Source organism: Nerophis lumbriciformis, linkage group LG13 (genome assembly GCF_033978685.3).
Source record: "Nerophis lumbriciformis linkage group LG13, RoL_Nlum_v2.1, whole genome shotgun sequence".
NCBI classification, from domain to species: Eukaryota; Metazoa; Chordata; class Actinopteri; order Syngnathiformes; family Syngnathidae; genus Nerophis; species Nerophis lumbriciformis.
Genome location: NC_084560.2, coordinates 27,616,371 through 27,634,167, shown reverse-complemented (window position 1 = coordinate 27,634,167; position 17,797 = coordinate 27,616,371). Strand labels below are relative to the sequence as shown.

The window sequence follows — 17,797 nt, the reverse complement described above, 5'->3', positions numbered from 1 at the left end:
ATAATGAAAACTTTATAAACTTGATCATATAATTTACCATATGATCACAATTTTCATGAAAATATGCCTGAACACCCACCCTTCCCGAAAAAAAAAAAAAATAAGCCATCGAATGTCTCCAAAACTGCTTTGTGATTTAAAGAAAAGTGAACAAAAAGTTTATTGACCTCTATTTTACATATCTAGTTTTACTATATTTACCAGTATTATGCATCATTTACTGGGGGTGTCAAAAAAAAAGTTTTCGAATGAATAGCAATTCTTCTTTGTATTAATTCCTAATCAATTAAAAAAAACAAAAATAGATAAAAAAATAAAAAAAAATAAATAAAAATATAATTGTATTAGTCCTGTCCAGACACTTGGGCAAATCGTATTGTTGATGTAGATGCCCACAATGTGTAATACTTCTCTTGTTGCCTTATTCGTATTTGACTTTATTAAATGTTTATGTAGAGTTGTATTAAACAAAACCAGTTTTCTTTGAAGTAATACTGAAATGAATCAGAGCTTATTATCTATTTCATGGAGGAATGTAGTCAATCATAGAACTGGCACCAAGTGTTATTATAACAGTATTGATTTTGAACAGGGAATCATTTTGAATCGAGAATCGATTCGGAAACCAATCGCTACCTCCAAGAATTGAATGGAATCATGGGGTGCCCAAAGATTCACAGCCCTATAATTTACATACACTTTTGATTGGTTTATGAACAAATAGCTCAAAGATATCAAAATAATTTAATTTTTCAGTATGTGGCCCCCAGGTGGAAAAAGTTTGGACACCCCAATCATAGAGTAATCTGATTGGCCAATGGTCTTATTTGCTAATTGCAGGCACCTGTGTGACAACCAATGAACTAATGAGGCTGTTTGGTATAAAGTTACCTCCCAGTTTGTTCCTCAACTCACCTCAGCCCCAACATTGTTGTGTACTTTGTGTGCTGACTTCAGAAATGAGTAAGTTGTTTGTGTCACGTCTTGTCGCTACTTACAACCTTCCTACTGCGTCTTCTCCCTTTCTTGTGTTGACAGTAGTGATGGGTTAATGAGGCGTCATGAAGCGTTTCGACACATTGCAAAACTGTATTGATACTGTGTCACTAAATACTGACATCTGCTGGACATTAAAAATCCCCACAGGCAACCTATGGACCGACTCAACTGACACTGATTTTATGACCTAGTACAGTGGTTCTCAAATGGGGGTACGCGTACCCCTGGGGGTACTTGAAGGTATGCCAAGGGGTACGTGAGATTTATAAAAAATATTCTATAAATAGCAACAATTCAAAAATCCTTTATAAATATATTTATTGAATAATACTTCAACAAAATATGAATGTAAGTTCATAAACTCAGTGAAGCACAAGCTCAGGTTTGTCACTAAAATGTCTGTCAAAAAGAACTGTGAAAAGAAATGCAACAATGCAATATTCAGTGTTGGCAGCTAGATTTTTTGTGGACATGTTCCATAAATATTGATGTTAAAGATTTTTTTTTTGTGAAGAAATGTTTAGAATTAAGTTCATGAATCCAGATGGATCTCTAATACAATCCCCAAAGAGGGCACTTTAAGTTGATGATTACTTCTATGTGTAGAAATCTTTATTTATAATTGAATAACTTGTTTATTTTTCAACAAGTTTTTAGTTATTTGTATATCTTTTTTTCCAAATAGTTCAAGAAAGACCACTACAAATGAGCAATATTTTGCACTGTTATACAATTTAATAAATCAGAAACTGATGACATAGTGCTGTATTTTACTTCTTTATCTTTTTTTTTTCAACCAAAAATGCTTTGCTCTGATTAGGGCGTACTTGAATTAAAACAAAATTCACAGGGGGTACATTGCTGAAAAAAGGTTGAGAACCACTGACCTAGTATATACAATAATATAAACCAAGTCATTGTATTTCATTTAGGATTATTTCATAACTTCATTTAAATAAAAATATATTTTTTGTCTTTTTTAGATACAGTCAATAAATAATGTGAACATGTATCATAACATGGAAATCTAAGAGAACGTGTTGTGAATGAGGATGCTTGTGGATCTGGAAATTATTATTATTATTTTTTTTACACATTTTTATAAAAAAAAAAAAAAGTTTTTCCAACGTATTCAATTTTAGACACTTTTTCTTCTTAGTTATTATTTCTCCAGCTGTAGAAAAGACCCGCTCACAGGGCACAGAGGAGGCGTCAGTGCGACACAGTTCGCGTATCGGTCACGTGACCAAAACAGCTCATGATCGGTCACGTGACTTTCTAAAAGCGGTACGCGCACCGACACAGGGTTTGGGCCTGCCTGTCAGACGGGGGTCGACGCCTCAGGCTACTGCATCCGAACTGCGTGTCTGGAGCTCCTGGGTCCCGCTGTCCATCCCTTCCGGGTGCCCGTCTTGGTTGGGGCCTGTTGGGCCTAGTCCCTGCGTCTATTGTGGTAGCTTGGTGCTGCAAGGTATTCCGAGGTGCTGCGAGTCGGCCAGTTGCTGGGGTAGTGACCTTGTTTGTCAGCATGTCTGTGATCTTCTTTTAATTCTTTTTTTTTAAATTAATTAATTAATTAATTAATTAATTTATTTATTTTTTAATATATTTTATTAATATTATTTTTTAATTTTCCCCTCCCTCAGGGGGGGGGGCTTGGCGGGGCGGTTGCTGGTTGTTCCATCTCCATCGTTGGGGTCCCTGCGGGTGGGGTGGGTGGTTCCCGTGGCCCTGTGCCTGGGTGGTCCTGCGGCGGCCGGTTTGGGTGGGGTGGCCGGGGGCTGGCCTCGCCGCGCTCTCCGGGGGTGGGGGGTGGGCTCGTGGGGGCCCGGTTGCCGGTGGGGCGGGGGCGGTCTTCCCGTCCGGTTGCGGGGAGTCTCTGGGTCCCTCGGGCGGGGCGTCTCGCCTTTCTGCCCGTGTGGGGTGTGGTCTCTCGCTGGCTTGGGGTCTGGCTGTCCCCTGCTTTTCTCGTGCCCTGTCCTCTGCCGGGTGCGTCTGTCTGCGGCCTGCTGCTGGCCCTTGTGGGCGGTACGGTGGGTCGGGCTCTGGGGTTCCTGTCGCTGGCCGGCTTGGCTGCGTGGGGGCGGTGGTCCCTGGTTCCCTGGGCACCACGCCTCCTGTTTGTGGGTTGGGCTCTCGGGGGTGATGGGGCCGTGCTCTGGCTCCCACGCACTCTGGGAGTCGAATGTATTGTACATGCAAATTCACATATGCTCACATACGTACATAGGTACCTACGCTCCCACATACATACACAAATACAGTACATATTTACCTACCTAATGTTCGTACATCCACACGCACATTCAATATACAAACATACACATACACAAACTGTACATATACATTCACTGTACAAACACATATACACATTCTGTACATATACATTCATTGTACAAACACATATACACATTCTGTACATATACAAGTACATATGCATACTTACACTCATGCACATAATCACGTTTCATCAAACATATATTAACGTTGTTGCCCTAGGGTAAACTGGGTGTAACACATGGCACACTGACAAAGCTTAACCTATTGTGACTATAACAATCTACAAGGTTAATGTAGGTTGCTTCTCTTTCTCCCCCTCCATTTTTCTGCATTCTTTCGTATCTCAAGTTATCATTACGTATATGTATTGTTGCATTTAAACAACTGTATTGTTGATAATAAAGGTAAATTATTGGTATTGTTCATTATCAATAGCGCTATTTCTATTGGTATTTGTATTGATCCATTTGTAGTGTAATAATGCTCATTGTCATTTCTGTATTATTTTTTATTTTTCGCTAACTGCTTATTTGCTATTACTTTTACCATCATATTTGTACATGTCATATTTGCTGATGTTGCTCTATTGTTGTTGTTGTTGTTGTTTGCTGTTGTTGTTTTTGTCTCTCTGTCTAATCCCCCTCTTGTCCCCACAATTTCCCCCTCTGTCTTCGTTTTTTTCTCTTTCTAACCCCTCCTGCTCCGGCCTGGCTGCACTAAATGATAATATAAATACATTTAATAAAGTCAAATACAAATAAGGCAACAAGAGAAGTATCCTACACTTCTCTTTTGTAAAGTAAATCTGAACAGCCGACATGGGCATCTACATCAACTATATGATTTGCCTGAGAAGCTGGACAGGACATAAAAAAAAAAAAAAAAAAAAAAAAAAAAAAAAAAAAAAAGCGGTACGCGCACCGACACAGGGTTTCACTCTATGAGCTCGACGCATGCGCCGATGCATCGGTGTTGCCGGACCCATCACTAGTTGACAGCATCAAAGGTGCTCATCGTGTACGCCCACCAGAGCCCTGGCTCCTTCAATTGTGCGGCGAAAGATGTCGCAGAGAAGGTTTTGACCGCTCAGGGCTGCACGGTGCAAGTGTCTGATCTTTATGCCATGAACTTTAAAGCCACTGCAACAGCTGAGGACATCAATGGTGAAACATCTATGTGCACTTATACCACACAACTTAAGAGACTTAGACTTCCATTTATTGTCATTCAAATTTGAACTCTACAGTACAGATAAGAACAACTTTGTCTTGCATTTGCTCGTTGTAGTGCAGGATAAAAGAGCAATAAGGTGCAGATATAGTTTACTGTATGGATAAATATATTGCAATTTTTCATATGCATCCACGTTTATGGATGTATGTTATATTGTCTTTATATTCCAGCGAGTTGATCTGTTTTGGGGGTAATTGAGGGATTATGATGCGTTCAAGAGTCTTATGGCTTGAGAGAAGAAGCTGTTACAGAACCTGCTACAGGGGCTGCAGAACCTCTTTCCAGAGTCCAGCAGTGAAAACAGTCCTTGGTGGGAGTGGGAGGAGTCTCTACAGATTTTCTGAGCCCTGGTCAGGCAGCGGCTTTTGCGATTTCCCAGACAGGAGGAAGAGGAGTCCTGATTATCTTTTCCGCCGTTCTCTCCAATCTCTGCGGAGACTTCCAGTCTGAGGCACTTAAATGATATCAGTGTTGCCCCCAAAGGGTTTGACCTTATTTTCATTCATACAAATGATCAAATCCTACAAAGATGACTGCCATTAAGCAAAACATGTTAACATTACTTTTTTTTCTTTATTTTTCTTGTTACGCACGTGTTCTAAGACTGGTGTACCAAAGTGATTCAGCTAAGTCTAAATATAAACTAATTCTGGAATTTTGTCACTACTCTGCATTGACCATAAAATGTTGAATAAGGTAGAAATGGTATTGTCTCCCTTTTTGCCTCTTGTAATCAGTAATGTTGTGTTTTAGGTGCGGTCAAGAATCCTGAACACTTCTGTTATGCTGAGGAGACCAAAGTGGCGTGGGAGGAAGGAAAACTGTCTGATGACCTCGTAGAGGAGCAACGTAAACTCACTGAGGCTGATCTCGTCATCTTTCAGGTATAGTTTGAAGTGCCATCAGTAATGTTTTAACATTTAGTCTTGACTAAATTCAATGTTTTCAGTTCCCCATGTACTGGTTCAGCCTTTGTGCTATCCTGAAGGGCTGGATGGACCGTGTGCTCACACTTGGATACGCCTACTCTGATGACAAGCGATACAGCCAGGGACTCTTCAAGGTGAGCTTAAACTTGAAGAAAAGCAACAATTTTTAACTTATGGTGTAAAAATAACCACTGTTCTTTAGACCAAGAAGGTTGTGCTGTCTTTCACCACTGGCTCCCATGAGTCCATGTTCAGTGCTGATGGCATCAATGGAGACATGAACGTCACCCTCTGGCCACTTCAGGTATGACACCAACATGTCGTGTTCAATGACCACCTAGAAACACTAAACATGTATATTTCTGCAGAATGGCATCCTGCACTACTGTGGCTTCCAAGTGCTGGCCAAGGTCTCCGGGATGAAGCCCCGCTAGCCTTCACTCCCATGGACTGTTTTGAGGGCGACAAGGGCTTCCAGCTGAAGCCTGAGGTCCAGGAGAAACATGCATGCCAGGAGTTTGGCCTCACTGTAGGAACCCACCTGGGGAAACGTGTGCCACCCAACCAGATGAGGGCTGGAGTTTGAACTTTGATACCCTGTCTCTACTGAATAAAAGCAGCCTGCCTCTTTAAGATGACTCTGGAAATCTGTACTGAATTATTGTAAATTGAAGCTATTGGTGCCTTCTGTTCAGATCCCAACACCAGGGCCTAATTCTCTAAGCCTTAGTACTTTGTTTTGGAACTTTTGTGCAATTGGAAACACAACTAGCACTTTAAAACATACGCAAACCTGGATTTTGACTTTTAAACATGGGATTTTGTGTTTAAAAAACAAACAAACTGCCAATCGTGGTCCGAATATGAATTTAGATAAAACTTGTCAAGATTAACTTGATCAAGTTTTGGACCCTATCCCAGCTGCACTCTGGACAAGTCACCACCTAATTTTAGGGCCAACACAGACAACATTCACACACAAGGGCCCATTTAGTGTTACTAATCAGCCTGTCCACAGGTGCGTGTACAATTTTAAAGAGAAACTCTTCAAACTTGACAAAAGCCCAGCCCAGTCAACGCCCCTGTTTGTAGGTTGCAACAGAGATAAAGAGACTGGAAATCCATCCATTTTTTTACTGCTTGTCCCTTTTGAGGTTGCTGGAGATGTCACAGAAAATTAAAGACATTTTGTAAATTTTGCCATTTAGACCCTTAGAACGAGTTGTGCAACGTTGAACATTTGAATATCCACGATCAAATGTTTAGAGATGGTCTAAAGTTCACCTAAAAAAGGTTCATTTTTATTTGGTGGCCAGTTGTCAGTAATTCAATGTAGATTATTGTATTATCTATATATGTTGTCATACAGTATATAATGAAAACATAAACTTGATCATATACATATTTATATATTTTTTATTAGTCCTGTCCAGACACTTGGGTAAATCGTATGTTGATGTAGATGCCCATATTTGCTGTGCAATGTGGGATACTTCTCTTGCTGCCTTATTGATATTTGACTTTATTAAATGTTTGGGTAGAATTTTATTAAACAAAACCAGTTTTCTTTGAGGTAATACTGAAAAAAATCAGAGCTGATTATCTATTTCAAGGAGGAATGTAGTTAATCATAGAACTGGCACCAAGTGTTATTAAAATAGTATTGATTTTGAACTGGGAATCATTTTTAATCGCTACCTCCAAGAATCGAATCGTAACATGGGGTGCCTAAAGATTCACAGCCCCATTTTTTACATACACTTTTGATTGGTTTATGAACAAATAGCTCAAAGATATCAAAATAATTTCATTTTTCAGTATGTGACCCCAGGTGGAAAAAGTTTGGACACCCCAATCATAGAGTAATCTGATTGGCCAATAGCCTTATTTGCTAATTGCAGGCACCTGTGTGACAACCAATGAACTAATGAGGCTGTTTGGTATAAAGTTACCTCCCAGTTTGTTCCTCAACTCACCTCAGCACCAACATTGTTGTGTACTTTGTGTGCTGACTTCAGAAATGAGTAAGTTGTTTGTGTCACGTCTTGTCGCTACTTACAACCTTCCTACTGCGTCTTCTCCCTTTCTTGTGTTGACAGCATCAAAGGTGCTCATCGTGTACGCCCACCAGAGCCCTGGCTCCTTCAATTGTGCGGCCAAAGATGTCGCCGAGAAGGCTTTGACCGCTCAGGGCTGCACGGTGCAAGTGTCTGATCTTTATGCCATGAAGTTTAAAGCCACTGCAACAGCTGAGGACATCAATGGTGAAACATCTATGTGCACTTATACCACACAACTTAAGAGACTTAGACTTCCATTTATTGTCATTCAAATTTGAACTCTACAGTACAGATAAGAACAACTTTTTGTTGCATTTGCTCGTTGTAGTGCAGGATTAAAAGAGCAATAAGGTGCAGATATAAATAGTTTACTGTATGGATAAATATATTGCACTTTTTCATATGCATCCACGTTTATGGATGTATGTAATATTGTCTTTATATTCCAGCGAGTTGATCTGTTTTGGGGGTAATTGAGGGATTATGATGCGTTCAAGAGTCTTATGGCTTGAGAGAAGAAGCTGTTACAGAACCTGCTACAGGGGCTGCAGAACCTCTTTCCAGAGTCCAGCAGTGAAAACAGTCCTTGGTGGGAAGAGTCTCTACAGATTTTCTGAGCCCTGGTCAGGCAGCGACTTTTGCGATTTCCCAGACAGGAGGAAGAGGAGTCCTGATTATCTTTTCCGCCGTTCTCTCCAATCTCTGCGGAGACTTCCAGTCTGAGGCACTTAAATGATATCAGTGTTGCCCCCAAAGGGTTTGACCTTTTTTTCATTCATACAAATTATCAAATCCTACAAAGATGACTGCCATTAAGCAAAACATGTTAACATTACTTTTTTTTTTTTTTTTTTCTTGTTACGCATGTGTTCTAAGACTGGTGTACCAAAGTGATTCAGCTAAGTCTAAATATAAACTAATTCTGGAATTTTGTCACTACTCTGCATTGACCATAAAATGTTGAATAAGGTAGAAATGGTATTGTCTCCCTTTTTGCCTCTTGTAATCAGTAATGTGTTTTAGGTGCGGTCAAGAATCCTGAACACTTCTGTTATGCTGAGGAGACCAAAGTGGCGTGGGAGGAAGGAAAACTGTCAGATGACCTCGTAGAGGAGCAACGTAAACTCACTGAGGCTGATCTCGTCATCTTTCAGGTATAGTTTGAAGTGCCATCAGTAATGTTTTAAGATTTAGTCTTGACTAAATTCAATGCTTTCAGTTCCCCATGTACTGGTTCAGCCTTCCTGCTATCCTGAAGGGCTGGATGGACCGTGTGCTCACGCTTGGATACGCCTACTCTGATGACAAGCGATACAGCCAGGGACTCTTCAAGGTGAGCTTAAACTTGAAGAAAAGCAACAATTTTTAACTTATGGTGTAAAAATAACCACTGTTCTTTAGACCAAGAAGGTTGTGCTGTCTTTCACCACTGGCTCCCATGAGTCCATGTTCAGTGCTGATGGCATCAATGGAGACATGAACGTCACCCTCTGGCCACTTCAGGTATGACACCAACATGTCGTGTTCAATGACCACCTAGAAACACTAAACATGTATATTTCTGCAGAATGGCATCCTGCACTACTGTGGCTTCCAAGTGCTGGCACCTCAGATCTTCTGGGCTCCGTCTCACGTCTCCCAGGAGGAGCGCGCAGCCATGCTGGAGGTGTGGCGTGCACGACTTCAAGGTCTCCGGGATGAGGCCCCGCTAGCCTTCACTCCCATGGACTGTTTTGATGGCGACAAGGGCTTCCAGCTGAAGCCTGAGGTCCAGGAGAAACATGCATGCCAGGAGTTTGGCCTCACTGTAGGAACCCACCAGGGGAAACGTGTGCCACCCAACCAGATGAGGGCTGGTGTTTGAACTTTGATACCCTGTTTCTACTGAATAAAAGCAGCCTGCCTCTTTAAGATGACTCTGGAAATCTGTACTCAATTATTGCAAGTTGAAGCTGTTGGTGCCTTGGTGTTCAGATCCCAACACTAGTGCCTAATTCTCTAAGCCTTAGTACTTTGTTTTGGAACTTTTGTGCAATTGGAAACACAACTAGCACTCTAAAACGTACGCAAACCTGGATTTTGTGTTTAAAAAAAAAAACCTGCCAATAAAGTGGTCCGAATATGAATTTAGATAAAACTTGTCAAGATTAACTTGATCAAGTTTTGGACCCTATCCTAGCTGCACTCTGGACAAGTCACCACCTCATTTTAGGGCCAACACAGACAACATTCACACACAAGGGCCCATTTAGTGTTGCTAATCAGCCTGTCCACAGGTGCGTGTACAATTTTAAGGAGAAACTCTTCAAACTTGACAAAAGTCCAGCGGTAGGGGGGCCTAGTACCACATCCCTACTTACCGCCCCACATCAACGCCCCTGTTTGTAGGTTGCAACAGAGATAGAGACTGGAAATACATCCATTTTTTTACTGCTTGTCCCTTTTGAGGTTGCTGGAGATGTCGCAGAAAATTAAAGACATTTTGTAAATTTTGCCACTTAGACCCTCGTTAGAGAACAAGTTGTGCAACGTTGAACATTTGAATATCCATGATCAAATGTTTAGAGATGGTCTAAAGTTCACCTAAAAAAGGTTCATTTTTATTAGGTGGCCAGTTGTCAGTAATTCAATGTTGATTATTGTATTATTTATAAGTTGTCATACAGTATATAATGAAAACAAACTTGATCATATACATACATATTTATATATTTTTTATTAGTCCTGTCCAGACACTTGGGTAAATTGTATGTTGATGTAGATGCCCATATTTGCTGTGCAATGTGGGATACTTCTCTTGCTGCCTTATTGATATTTGACTTTATTAAATGTTTGGGTAGAATTTTATTAAACAAAACCAGTTTTCTTTGAGGTAATACTGAAAAAATCAGAGCTGATTATCTATTTCATGGAGGAATGTAGTTAATCATAGAACTGGCACCAAGTGTTATTAAAATAGTATTGATTTTGAACTGGGAATCGTTTTAAATCGAGAATCGATTCAGAAACAAATCGCTACCTCCAAGAATCGAATGGAATCATGGGGTGCCTAAAGATTCACAGCCCTATAATTTACATACACTTTTGATTGGTTTATGAACAAATAGCTCAAAGATATCAAAATAATTTCATTTTTCAGTATGTGACCCCAGGTGGAAAAAGTTTGGACACCCCAATCATAGAGTAATCTGATTGGCCAATGGTCTTATTTGCTAATTGCAGGCACCTGTGTGACAACCAATGAACTAATGAGGCTGTTTGGTATAAAGTTACCTCCCAGTTTGTTCCTCAACTCACCTCAGCCCCAACATCGTTGTGTACTTTGTGTGCTGACTTCAGAAATGGGTAAGTTGTTTGTGTCACGTCTTGTCGCTACTTACAACCTTCCTACTGCGTCTTCTCCCTTTCTTGTGTTGACAGCATCAAAGGTGCTCATCGTGTACGCCCACCAGAGCCCTGGCTCCTTCAATTGTGCGGCCAAAGATGTCGCCGAGAAGGCTTTGACCGCTCAGGGCTGCACGGTGCAAGTGTCTGACCTTTATGCCATGAAGTTTAAAGCCACTGCAACAGCTGAGGACATCAATGGTGAAACATCTATGTGCACTTATACCACACAACTTAAGAGACTTAAACTTCCATTTATTGTCATTCAAATTTGAACTCTACAGTACAGATAAGAACATTTTGTTGCATTAGCTCATTGTAGTGCAGGATAAAATAGCAATAAGGTGCAGATATAAATAAATATATTACTGTACGGATAAATATATTACACTTTTTCATATGCATCCACGTCTATGGATGTATGTTATATTGTCTTTATATTCCAGTGAGTTTCTGTTTTGGGGGTAATTGAGAGATTGTGATGCGTTCAAGCAGGGCCGGCCCGTGGCATAGGCCGTATAGGCAAATGCTAAGGGCGCCGTCCATCAGGGGGCTACACGCCAGTGCCACAAATGTTGGAGAAAAAAAAAAAAGTTGATACTATTATTTCTAAATACAAAAAAATAATCCCACGTTAATTAAAATGCAAAGTAAAGCCTATTTAATAGAAATATTATTTGTTACAACATTACGGCCCCCCCCCACCCCCGCACGGTGCGCCCCCTCCCTTCCCATATCATGACTCTTTTTGGACGTCACCACATCAAAAAATCAACATGTCAAAACGGCCAAAACTGTCAGGTGCCCAGGGAAGAAAAAAGAGAAAAGAGAAGGAGAAACAAGAAAAGACAGAGGTAGCAGGTAGGTAACGTTAGCCTACATGAAATTATTTGTCTGTTACAGAATGTGATAGTAACCTGGCTTTTTAGCATTAAGCTAATGTTACATGATTCGGCAATTGCTAATCAATAAATAGCTAGTTCTGTTTTAACGTCGGGTTAATATTGTGGAGGGGGCTAAATTGTTATGGAAAATAATAATGTAACGTTAGGTAATTACAGTACTCCCACCTTACATTCCTCAGGGACATTTGTATTAGATCTTTTAAGCAGGTGTTTTTTGTTTATATTGTTATTGCCTTCTGGTTAGCTAATGTTTGCCCTGCAGGTAATAGTCACTTTTCCACCCCTTTATATATTAGGTATAGTAAGTAAAAAAAAAAGGTCAAAGACAAAGCTATTCGGTTTCTTCTGAGTATATACACTTCAATGCCGATGTGGGGGGGCGCCACCTAAAATTTTGCCTAGGGCGCCAGATTGGTTAGGGCCGGGCCTGCGTTCAAGAATGTTATGGCTTGAGAGAAGAAGCTGTTACAGAACCTGGAGGTTCTGCTACGGGGGCTGAAGAACCTCTTTCCAGAGTCCAGCAGTGAAAACAGTCCTTGGTGGGGGTGGGAGGAGTCTCTACAGATTTTCTGAGCCCTGGTCAGGCAGCGGCTTTTTGCGATTTCCGGGAAAGAAGGATGAGGAGTCCTGATCTTTTCCGCCGTCCTCACCAATCTCTACAGAGATTTCCAGTCTGAGGCACTTAAATGATATTAGTAGGGATGTCCGATAATGGCTTTTTGCCGATATTGTCCAACTCTTTAATTACTTATTTATTTATTTATTTATTTATTCATTAGTCGTGGAATTAACACGTTCTTATGCCTAATTTGGACAACCAGGTTTGGTGAAGATAAGGTACTAATTAAAAAAAATAAGATAAATAAATTAACATTTTCTTGAATTAAAAAAAGTAAAACAATATAAAAACAGTTACATAGAAACTAGTAATTAATGAAAATGAGTAAAATTAAATGTTAGTAATATTAGTGGACCAGCAGCACGCACAATCATGTGTGCTTACAGACTGTATCCCTTGCAGACTGTATTGATATATATATTGATATATAATGTAGGAACCAGAATATTAATAACAGAAAGAAACAACCCTTTTGTGTGAATGAGTGTAAATGGGGGAGGGAGGTTTTTTGGGTTGGTGCACTAATTGTAAGTGTATCTTGTTTTTTATGTTGATTTAATAAAAAACAAAACTATTCCGATAATAAAAAAACGATAATTTCCGATATTACATTTTAACGCATTTATAGGCCGATATTATCGGCAGGCCGATTATTATCGGACATCTCTAGATATCAGTGTTGCCCCCAATGGGTTTGGCCTCATTTTCATACAATTTATCAAATCTTACAAAGATGGCTGCCATTAAGCAAAACATGTTAACATTACTTTTTTTTCCTTCTTGTTACGCTTGTGCTTGTCGGTCACCTGGTGTACCAAAGTGATTCAGCTAAGTCTAAATATAAACTAATTTTGGAATTTTGTCACTATACTCCGCATCGACTATAAAATGTTGAATAAGGTAGAAATGGTATGGTCTCCCTTTGCCTCTTCTTGTAATCAGTAATGTTGTGTTTTAGGTGCGGTCAAGAATCCTGAACACTTCTGTTATGCTGAGGAGACCAAAGTGGCGTGGGAGGAAGGAAAACTGTCGGATGACCTCGTAGAGGAGCAACGTAAACTCACCGAGGCTGATCTCGTCATCTTTCAGGTATAGTTTGAAAGCAATCAGTGACATCTTAAGTGTCTGTTAACCTGACTAAATCCAATGCTTTCAGTTCCCCATGTACTGGTTCAGCCTTCCTGCGATCCTGAAGGGCTGGATGGACCGTGTGCTCACGCTTGGATACGCCTACTCTGATGACAAGCGATACAGCCAGGGACTCTTCAAGGTGAGCTTAAACTTGAAGAAAAGCAACAATTTTTAACTTATGGTGTAAAATAACCACTGTTCTTCAGACCAAGAAGGTTGTGCTGTCTTTCACCACTGGCTCCCATGAGTCCATGTTCAGTGCTGATGGCATCAATGGAGACATGAACGTCACCCTCTGGCCACTTCAGGTATGACACCGTGTCGTGTTCAATGACCACCTAGAAACACTAAACCTGTGTATTTCTGCAGAATGGCATCCTGCACTACTGCGGCTTCCAAGTGCTGGCACCTCAGATCTTCTGGGCTCCGTCTCGCGTCTCCCAGGAAGAGCGCACCGCCGTGCTGGAGGCGTGGCGTGCACGACTTCAAGGTATCCGGGATGAGGCCCCGCTAGCCTTCACTCCCATGGACTGTTTTGATGGCGACAAGGGCTTCCAGCTGAAGCCTGAGGTCCAGGAGAAACATGCATGCCAGGAGTTTGGCCTCACTGTAGGAACCCACCTGGGGAAACGTGTGCCACCCAACCAGATGAGGGCTGGAGTTTGATCTTTGATACTCTGTCTCTACTGAATAAAAGCAGCCTGCCTCTTTAAGATGACTCTGTACTGAATTACTGCGAGTTAAAGCCCATGGTGCCTTCTGTTCAGACCAAACCAATTATAAGGGAGCTTAGGATGTCGTTGTGGCTTGTGCAGCCCTTTGAGACACTTGTGATTTAGGGCTATATAAGTAAACTTTGATAATGGTTGCTTAAAATTCAGCAGTTTTATTTTTTTTAAGCTAGATCCGTATACTGGTTAACCGATATTTGGTGTCTCGAAATTAATTTTTCTGTAGGCAGTGTAAAACAGCAATATCATGAGCCAAATCTCTTGTATCTGATTCTGAGCCAAAACTTTTGAATATGCTGTTAAATTTTGGAAATGTAAATTATTTTTTTGCAAGCGACTACACTGTCTTTGTTTTTAAAGTAGCTTGGCTAATACACTTTTTGCAGAGATTTCTGGTTTTGCTTTATGGGTGATTTCCAGGAGTGGCTTAAACTAGTTTATGATCAGGGAATGTTTGCTACTTTTCATTCCCGTTCCCTGTTCTATTTGCATATTTCCCCCTTGTAAAATCAAATTGTCTTGTTTGACAGTAAAAATAAGTTGCTAAAACTTCAATACTATTCAATGTTTCAACACTTTCACAGCCTATTCTCTTACAAAGAGCTGAATAAAATAGTATTCCACAAAAGCATACAATATTTTTTTGTGATTTGTTTTATAAAACACTGACATTTGAATGGCCTTACAGTACTTCAATTGTTGACCTGGTCTGTCAAACACTTTAAATACAGTACTTTGAATTCCTTCCAATACTTATACATAAATGTATGCTTAAAATGTTGGAACAGAGCAGTTTGAATCTAAAGTTCAAATTAAGTTACCTGTAATACAACAGATTTTATGTACATTTCACCCAGAAGGTAAATTGTACCCTCAACTTTGAGTTGTAAATTAGTCCAAGATAATTGTGCATGTTATGGTCATTCAAGGAGAGACCAGAGTGGAATTACCTGCATTTAAAGAAACATCACATTTGTTTTTGAAACAACTGATGTCCAAGACAATTTTCTCCTCAGACAAAGCTTATAATTGCACATTAAATCATTTTCAAGTATACAAACCCGAATTAAATTACTCCAGAATTTTCATGACGAGAACAAAGTACCAAGGTTTAAACAGAAGGTACCAATTTCATCTTGCAATACTTCAGTACAGACTTCCAGAGTCATCTTAAAGAGGCAGGCTGCTTTTATTCAGTAGAGACAGGGTATCAAAGTTCAAACTCCAGCCCTCATCTGGTTGGGTGGCACACGTTTCCCCTGGTGGGTTCCTACAGTGAGGCCAAACTCCTGGCATGCATGTTTCTCCTGGACCTCAGGCTTCAGCTGGAAGCCCTTGTCGCCATCAAAACAGTCCATGGGAGTGAAGGCTAGCGGGGCCTCATCCCGGAGACCTTGAAGTCGTGCACGCCACGCCTCCAGCATGGCGGCGCGCTCCTCCTGGGAGACGCGAGACGGAGCCCAGAAGATCTGAGGTGCCAGCACTTGGAAGCCACAGTAGTGCAGGATGCCATTCTGCAGAAATATACATGTTTAGTGTTTCTAGGTGGTCATTGAACACGACATGTTGGTGTCATACCTGAAGTGGCCAGAGGGTGATGTTCATGTCTCCATTGATGCCATCAGCACTGAACATGGACTCATGGGAGCCAGTGGTGAAAGACAGCACAACCTTCTTGGTCTGAAGAACAGTGGTATTTTTACAACATACGTTACAAATTGTTGCTTTTCTTCAAGTTTAAGCTCACCTTGAAGAGTCCCTGGCTGTATCGCTTGTCATCAGAGTAGGCGTATCCAAGCGTGAGCACACGGTCCATCCAGCCCTTCAGGATCGCAGGAAGGCTGAACCAGTACATGGGGAACTGAAAGCATTGGATTTAGTCAAGACATCTTTGTTAAAACATTACCGATGACCTTCAAACTACACCTGAAAGATGACGAGATCAGCCTCGGTCAGTTTACGTTGCTCCTCTACGATGTCCGCCGACAGTTTTCCTTCCTCCCACGCCACTTTGGTCTCCTCGGCATAACAGAAGTGTTCAGGATTCTTGACCGCACCTAAAAACACGACATTGGCGATGACGCCGTACCACCAATTTTACTTCATTTAACAAAAGACTTCCTTTTGGTACACGTGTTTAACTGCAAGCGCATGTAAAGTTTCTACAAATTAATTGAAAAACATTGTTTTGCTTGATGACAGCCATCTTTGTAAGGGCACAGGCATGAGATAGAAACTAATTGTTTAAATCTGATCATTTGTGTGAATTAAAAATAAAATTTTATGTACGCTCACATGCCTTTTGTCTTGTTCAGCCACTCCTATTGTTGATGTACAGTGGTTGTCCACCCTGAGATCGGTAGGTTGCGAGTTCAAACCCCGGCCGAGTCATACCAAAGACTATAAAAATGGGACCCATTACCTCCCTGCTTGGCACTCAGCATCAAGGGTTGGAATTGGGGGTTAAATCGCCAAAAATTATTCCCAGGAGCAGCAAACACTGCTGCTCACTGCTCTCCTCACCTGGAACAAGGGGATGGGCCAAACGCAGGGAGTAATTTCACCACACCTAGTGTGTGTGTGTGTGTGTGACTATCATGGTACTTTAATTTATATGTACAAATATGATACAAAACATGCCTTCCACAGCATAATCGAGCATAACCCGTAGGGTCATTTAAGTTGTGTGGTATAAGTGCACATATATATTTCACCATTGATGTCCTCAGCTGTTGCAGTGGCTTTAAACTTCATGGCATAAAGATCAGACACTTGCACCGTGCAGTCCTGAGCGGTCAAAGCCTTCTCGGCGACATCTTTGGCCGCACAATTGAAGGAGCCAGGGCTCTGGTGGGCGTACACGATGAGCACTTTCTTTGCTGCCAACACAGGAGAAGGAGAAGACACAACATTAGTGCAAGCAACAAGACACAGTGGGAGGTTTGCAGGATACAACTTACTCATTTCTGAAGTCAGCACACAAATAAAGCACGCAATGATGTTGTAGCTGAGGTGCTTAATACAAACTGGAAAGTAGTTTTATACAGGAAACCTCATGTGTTCATTGGTTGTCGCACAGGTGCCTGCAGCCAGCAATTAAGGCCATCCGCCAATCAGATGACTCTATGATTAGGGGTGTCCAAACTTTTTGTACCTGGGGGCCAAATACTGAAAAAAATGAAATGATTATAAAAATGTTGAACTATTTCTTCATAAACCACATTAGACCAATCAAATGTGTATGCACATAACATACAATATTGTTAAATATAGTAGGAGAAAAACTAAATAAATTAATTTTTTTATCTATATATATATTTTTTTACCATTCATTATTTATTCACTAATAACAAATAAGAATAATTTTCAGTTCATTTCAGTTTCAGTTTATTTGTAACATGCATACGATACAATGTAATGCTTCACATATTTCCAGTTGTTTCATTGCAGCACGTCCGAAAAGGAGTAGGAAGAAGCAGAGCTTATTTAATCCTACCTCTTACCATAGCAATTTTATCCCATTTCC

At 40.7% G+C, this 17,797-nt stretch overlaps 3 protein-coding genes and 1 pseudogene across 3 annotated transcripts; 3 read left to right on the top strand and 1 right to left on the bottom strand.

The window, feature by feature from the left end:
* The first annotated feature begins 871 nt into the window (after positions 1–871).
* Positions 872–6,074, top strand: LOC133613979 (NAD(P)H dehydrogenase [quinone] 1-like; annotated as a pseudogene).
* Positions 6,075–7,368: 1,294 nt separating this feature from the next.
* LOC133613181 (ribosyldihydronicotinamide dehydrogenase [quinone]-like) lies at positions 7,369–9,412 on the top strand. Its single transcript, XM_061970577.2, has 6 exons — positions 7,369–7,465; positions 7,541–7,705; positions 8,525–8,655; positions 8,721–8,834; positions 8,903–9,004; positions 9,069–9,412. The coding sequence occupies exons 1-6, from the start codon at positions 7,369–7,371 to the stop codon at positions 9,363–9,365; spliced, it is 906 nt and encodes a 301-aa protein (XP_061826561.2). The 3' UTR covers positions 9,366–9,412.
* Positions 9,413–10,716: 1,304 nt separating this feature from the next.
* LOC133613182 (ribosyldihydronicotinamide dehydrogenase [quinone]-like) lies at positions 10,717–14,253 on the top strand. The gene is made up of 6 exons (XM_061970578.1): positions 10,717–10,846; positions 10,922–11,086; positions 13,368–13,498; positions 13,566–13,679; positions 13,747–13,848; positions 13,910–14,253. Exons 1-6 carry the CDS (start codon positions 10,750–10,752, stop codon positions 14,204–14,206), a joined length of 906 nt encoding a protein of 301 aa, XP_061826562.1. The 5' UTR covers positions 10,717–10,749; the 3' UTR covers positions 14,207–14,253.
* Positions 14,254–15,436: 1,183 nt separating this feature from the next.
* On the bottom strand, positions 15,437–17,374 carry LOC133613183 (ribosyldihydronicotinamide dehydrogenase [quinone]-like). Its single transcript, XM_061970579.1, has 6 exons — positions 17,232–17,374; positions 16,986–17,150; positions 16,198–16,328; positions 16,019–16,132; positions 15,850–15,951; positions 15,437–15,785 (listed from the first exon to the last, which is right to left on the bottom strand). Exons 1-6 carry the CDS (start codon positions 17,233–17,235, stop codon positions 15,489–15,491), a joined length of 813 nt encoding a protein of 270 aa, XP_061826563.1. The 5' UTR covers positions 17,236–17,374; the 3' UTR covers positions 15,437–15,488.
* Between the last annotated feature and the right edge of the window lie 423 nt (positions 17,375–17,797).

Excerpts from the sequence above, each read along its gene's own strand:
- LOC133613181 (XM_061970577.2), top strand. The coding sequence starts at position 7,369 with ATGAGGCTGTTTGGTATAAAGTTACCTCCCAGTTTGTTCCTCAACTCA. Across the intron at positions 8,656-8,720 it reads CTGATCTCGTCATCTTTCAG|TTCCCCATGTACTGGTTCAG; the intron begins GTATAGTTTGAA and ends CAATGCTTTCAG. Across the intron at positions 8,835-8,902 it reads ACAGCCAGGGACTCTTCAAG|ACCAAGAAGGTTGTGCTGTC; the intron begins GTGAGCTTAAAC and ends ACTGTTCTTTAG.
- LOC133613183 (XM_061970579.1), bottom strand. Across the intron at positions 16,329-16,985 it reads AACAGCTGAGGACATCAATG|GTGCGGTCAAGAATCCTGAA; the intron begins GTGAAATATATA and ends TCGTGTTTTTAG. Across the intron at positions 16,133-16,197 it reads CTGATCTCGTCATCTTTCAG|TTCCCCATGTACTGGTTCAG; the intron begins GTGTAGTTTGAA and ends CAATGCTTTCAG.
- LOC133613182 (XM_061970578.1), top strand. The coding sequence starts at position 10,750 with ATGAGGCTGTTTGGTATAAAGTTACCTCCCAGTTTGTTCCTCAACTCA. Across the intron at positions 11,087-13,367 it reads AACAGCTGAGGACATCAATG|GTGCGGTCAAGAATCCTGAA; the intron begins GTGAAACATCTA and ends GTTGTGTTTTAG. Across the intron at positions 13,499-13,565 it reads CTGATCTCGTCATCTTTCAG|TTCCCCATGTACTGGTTCAG; the intron begins GTATAGTTTGAA and ends CAATGCTTTCAG.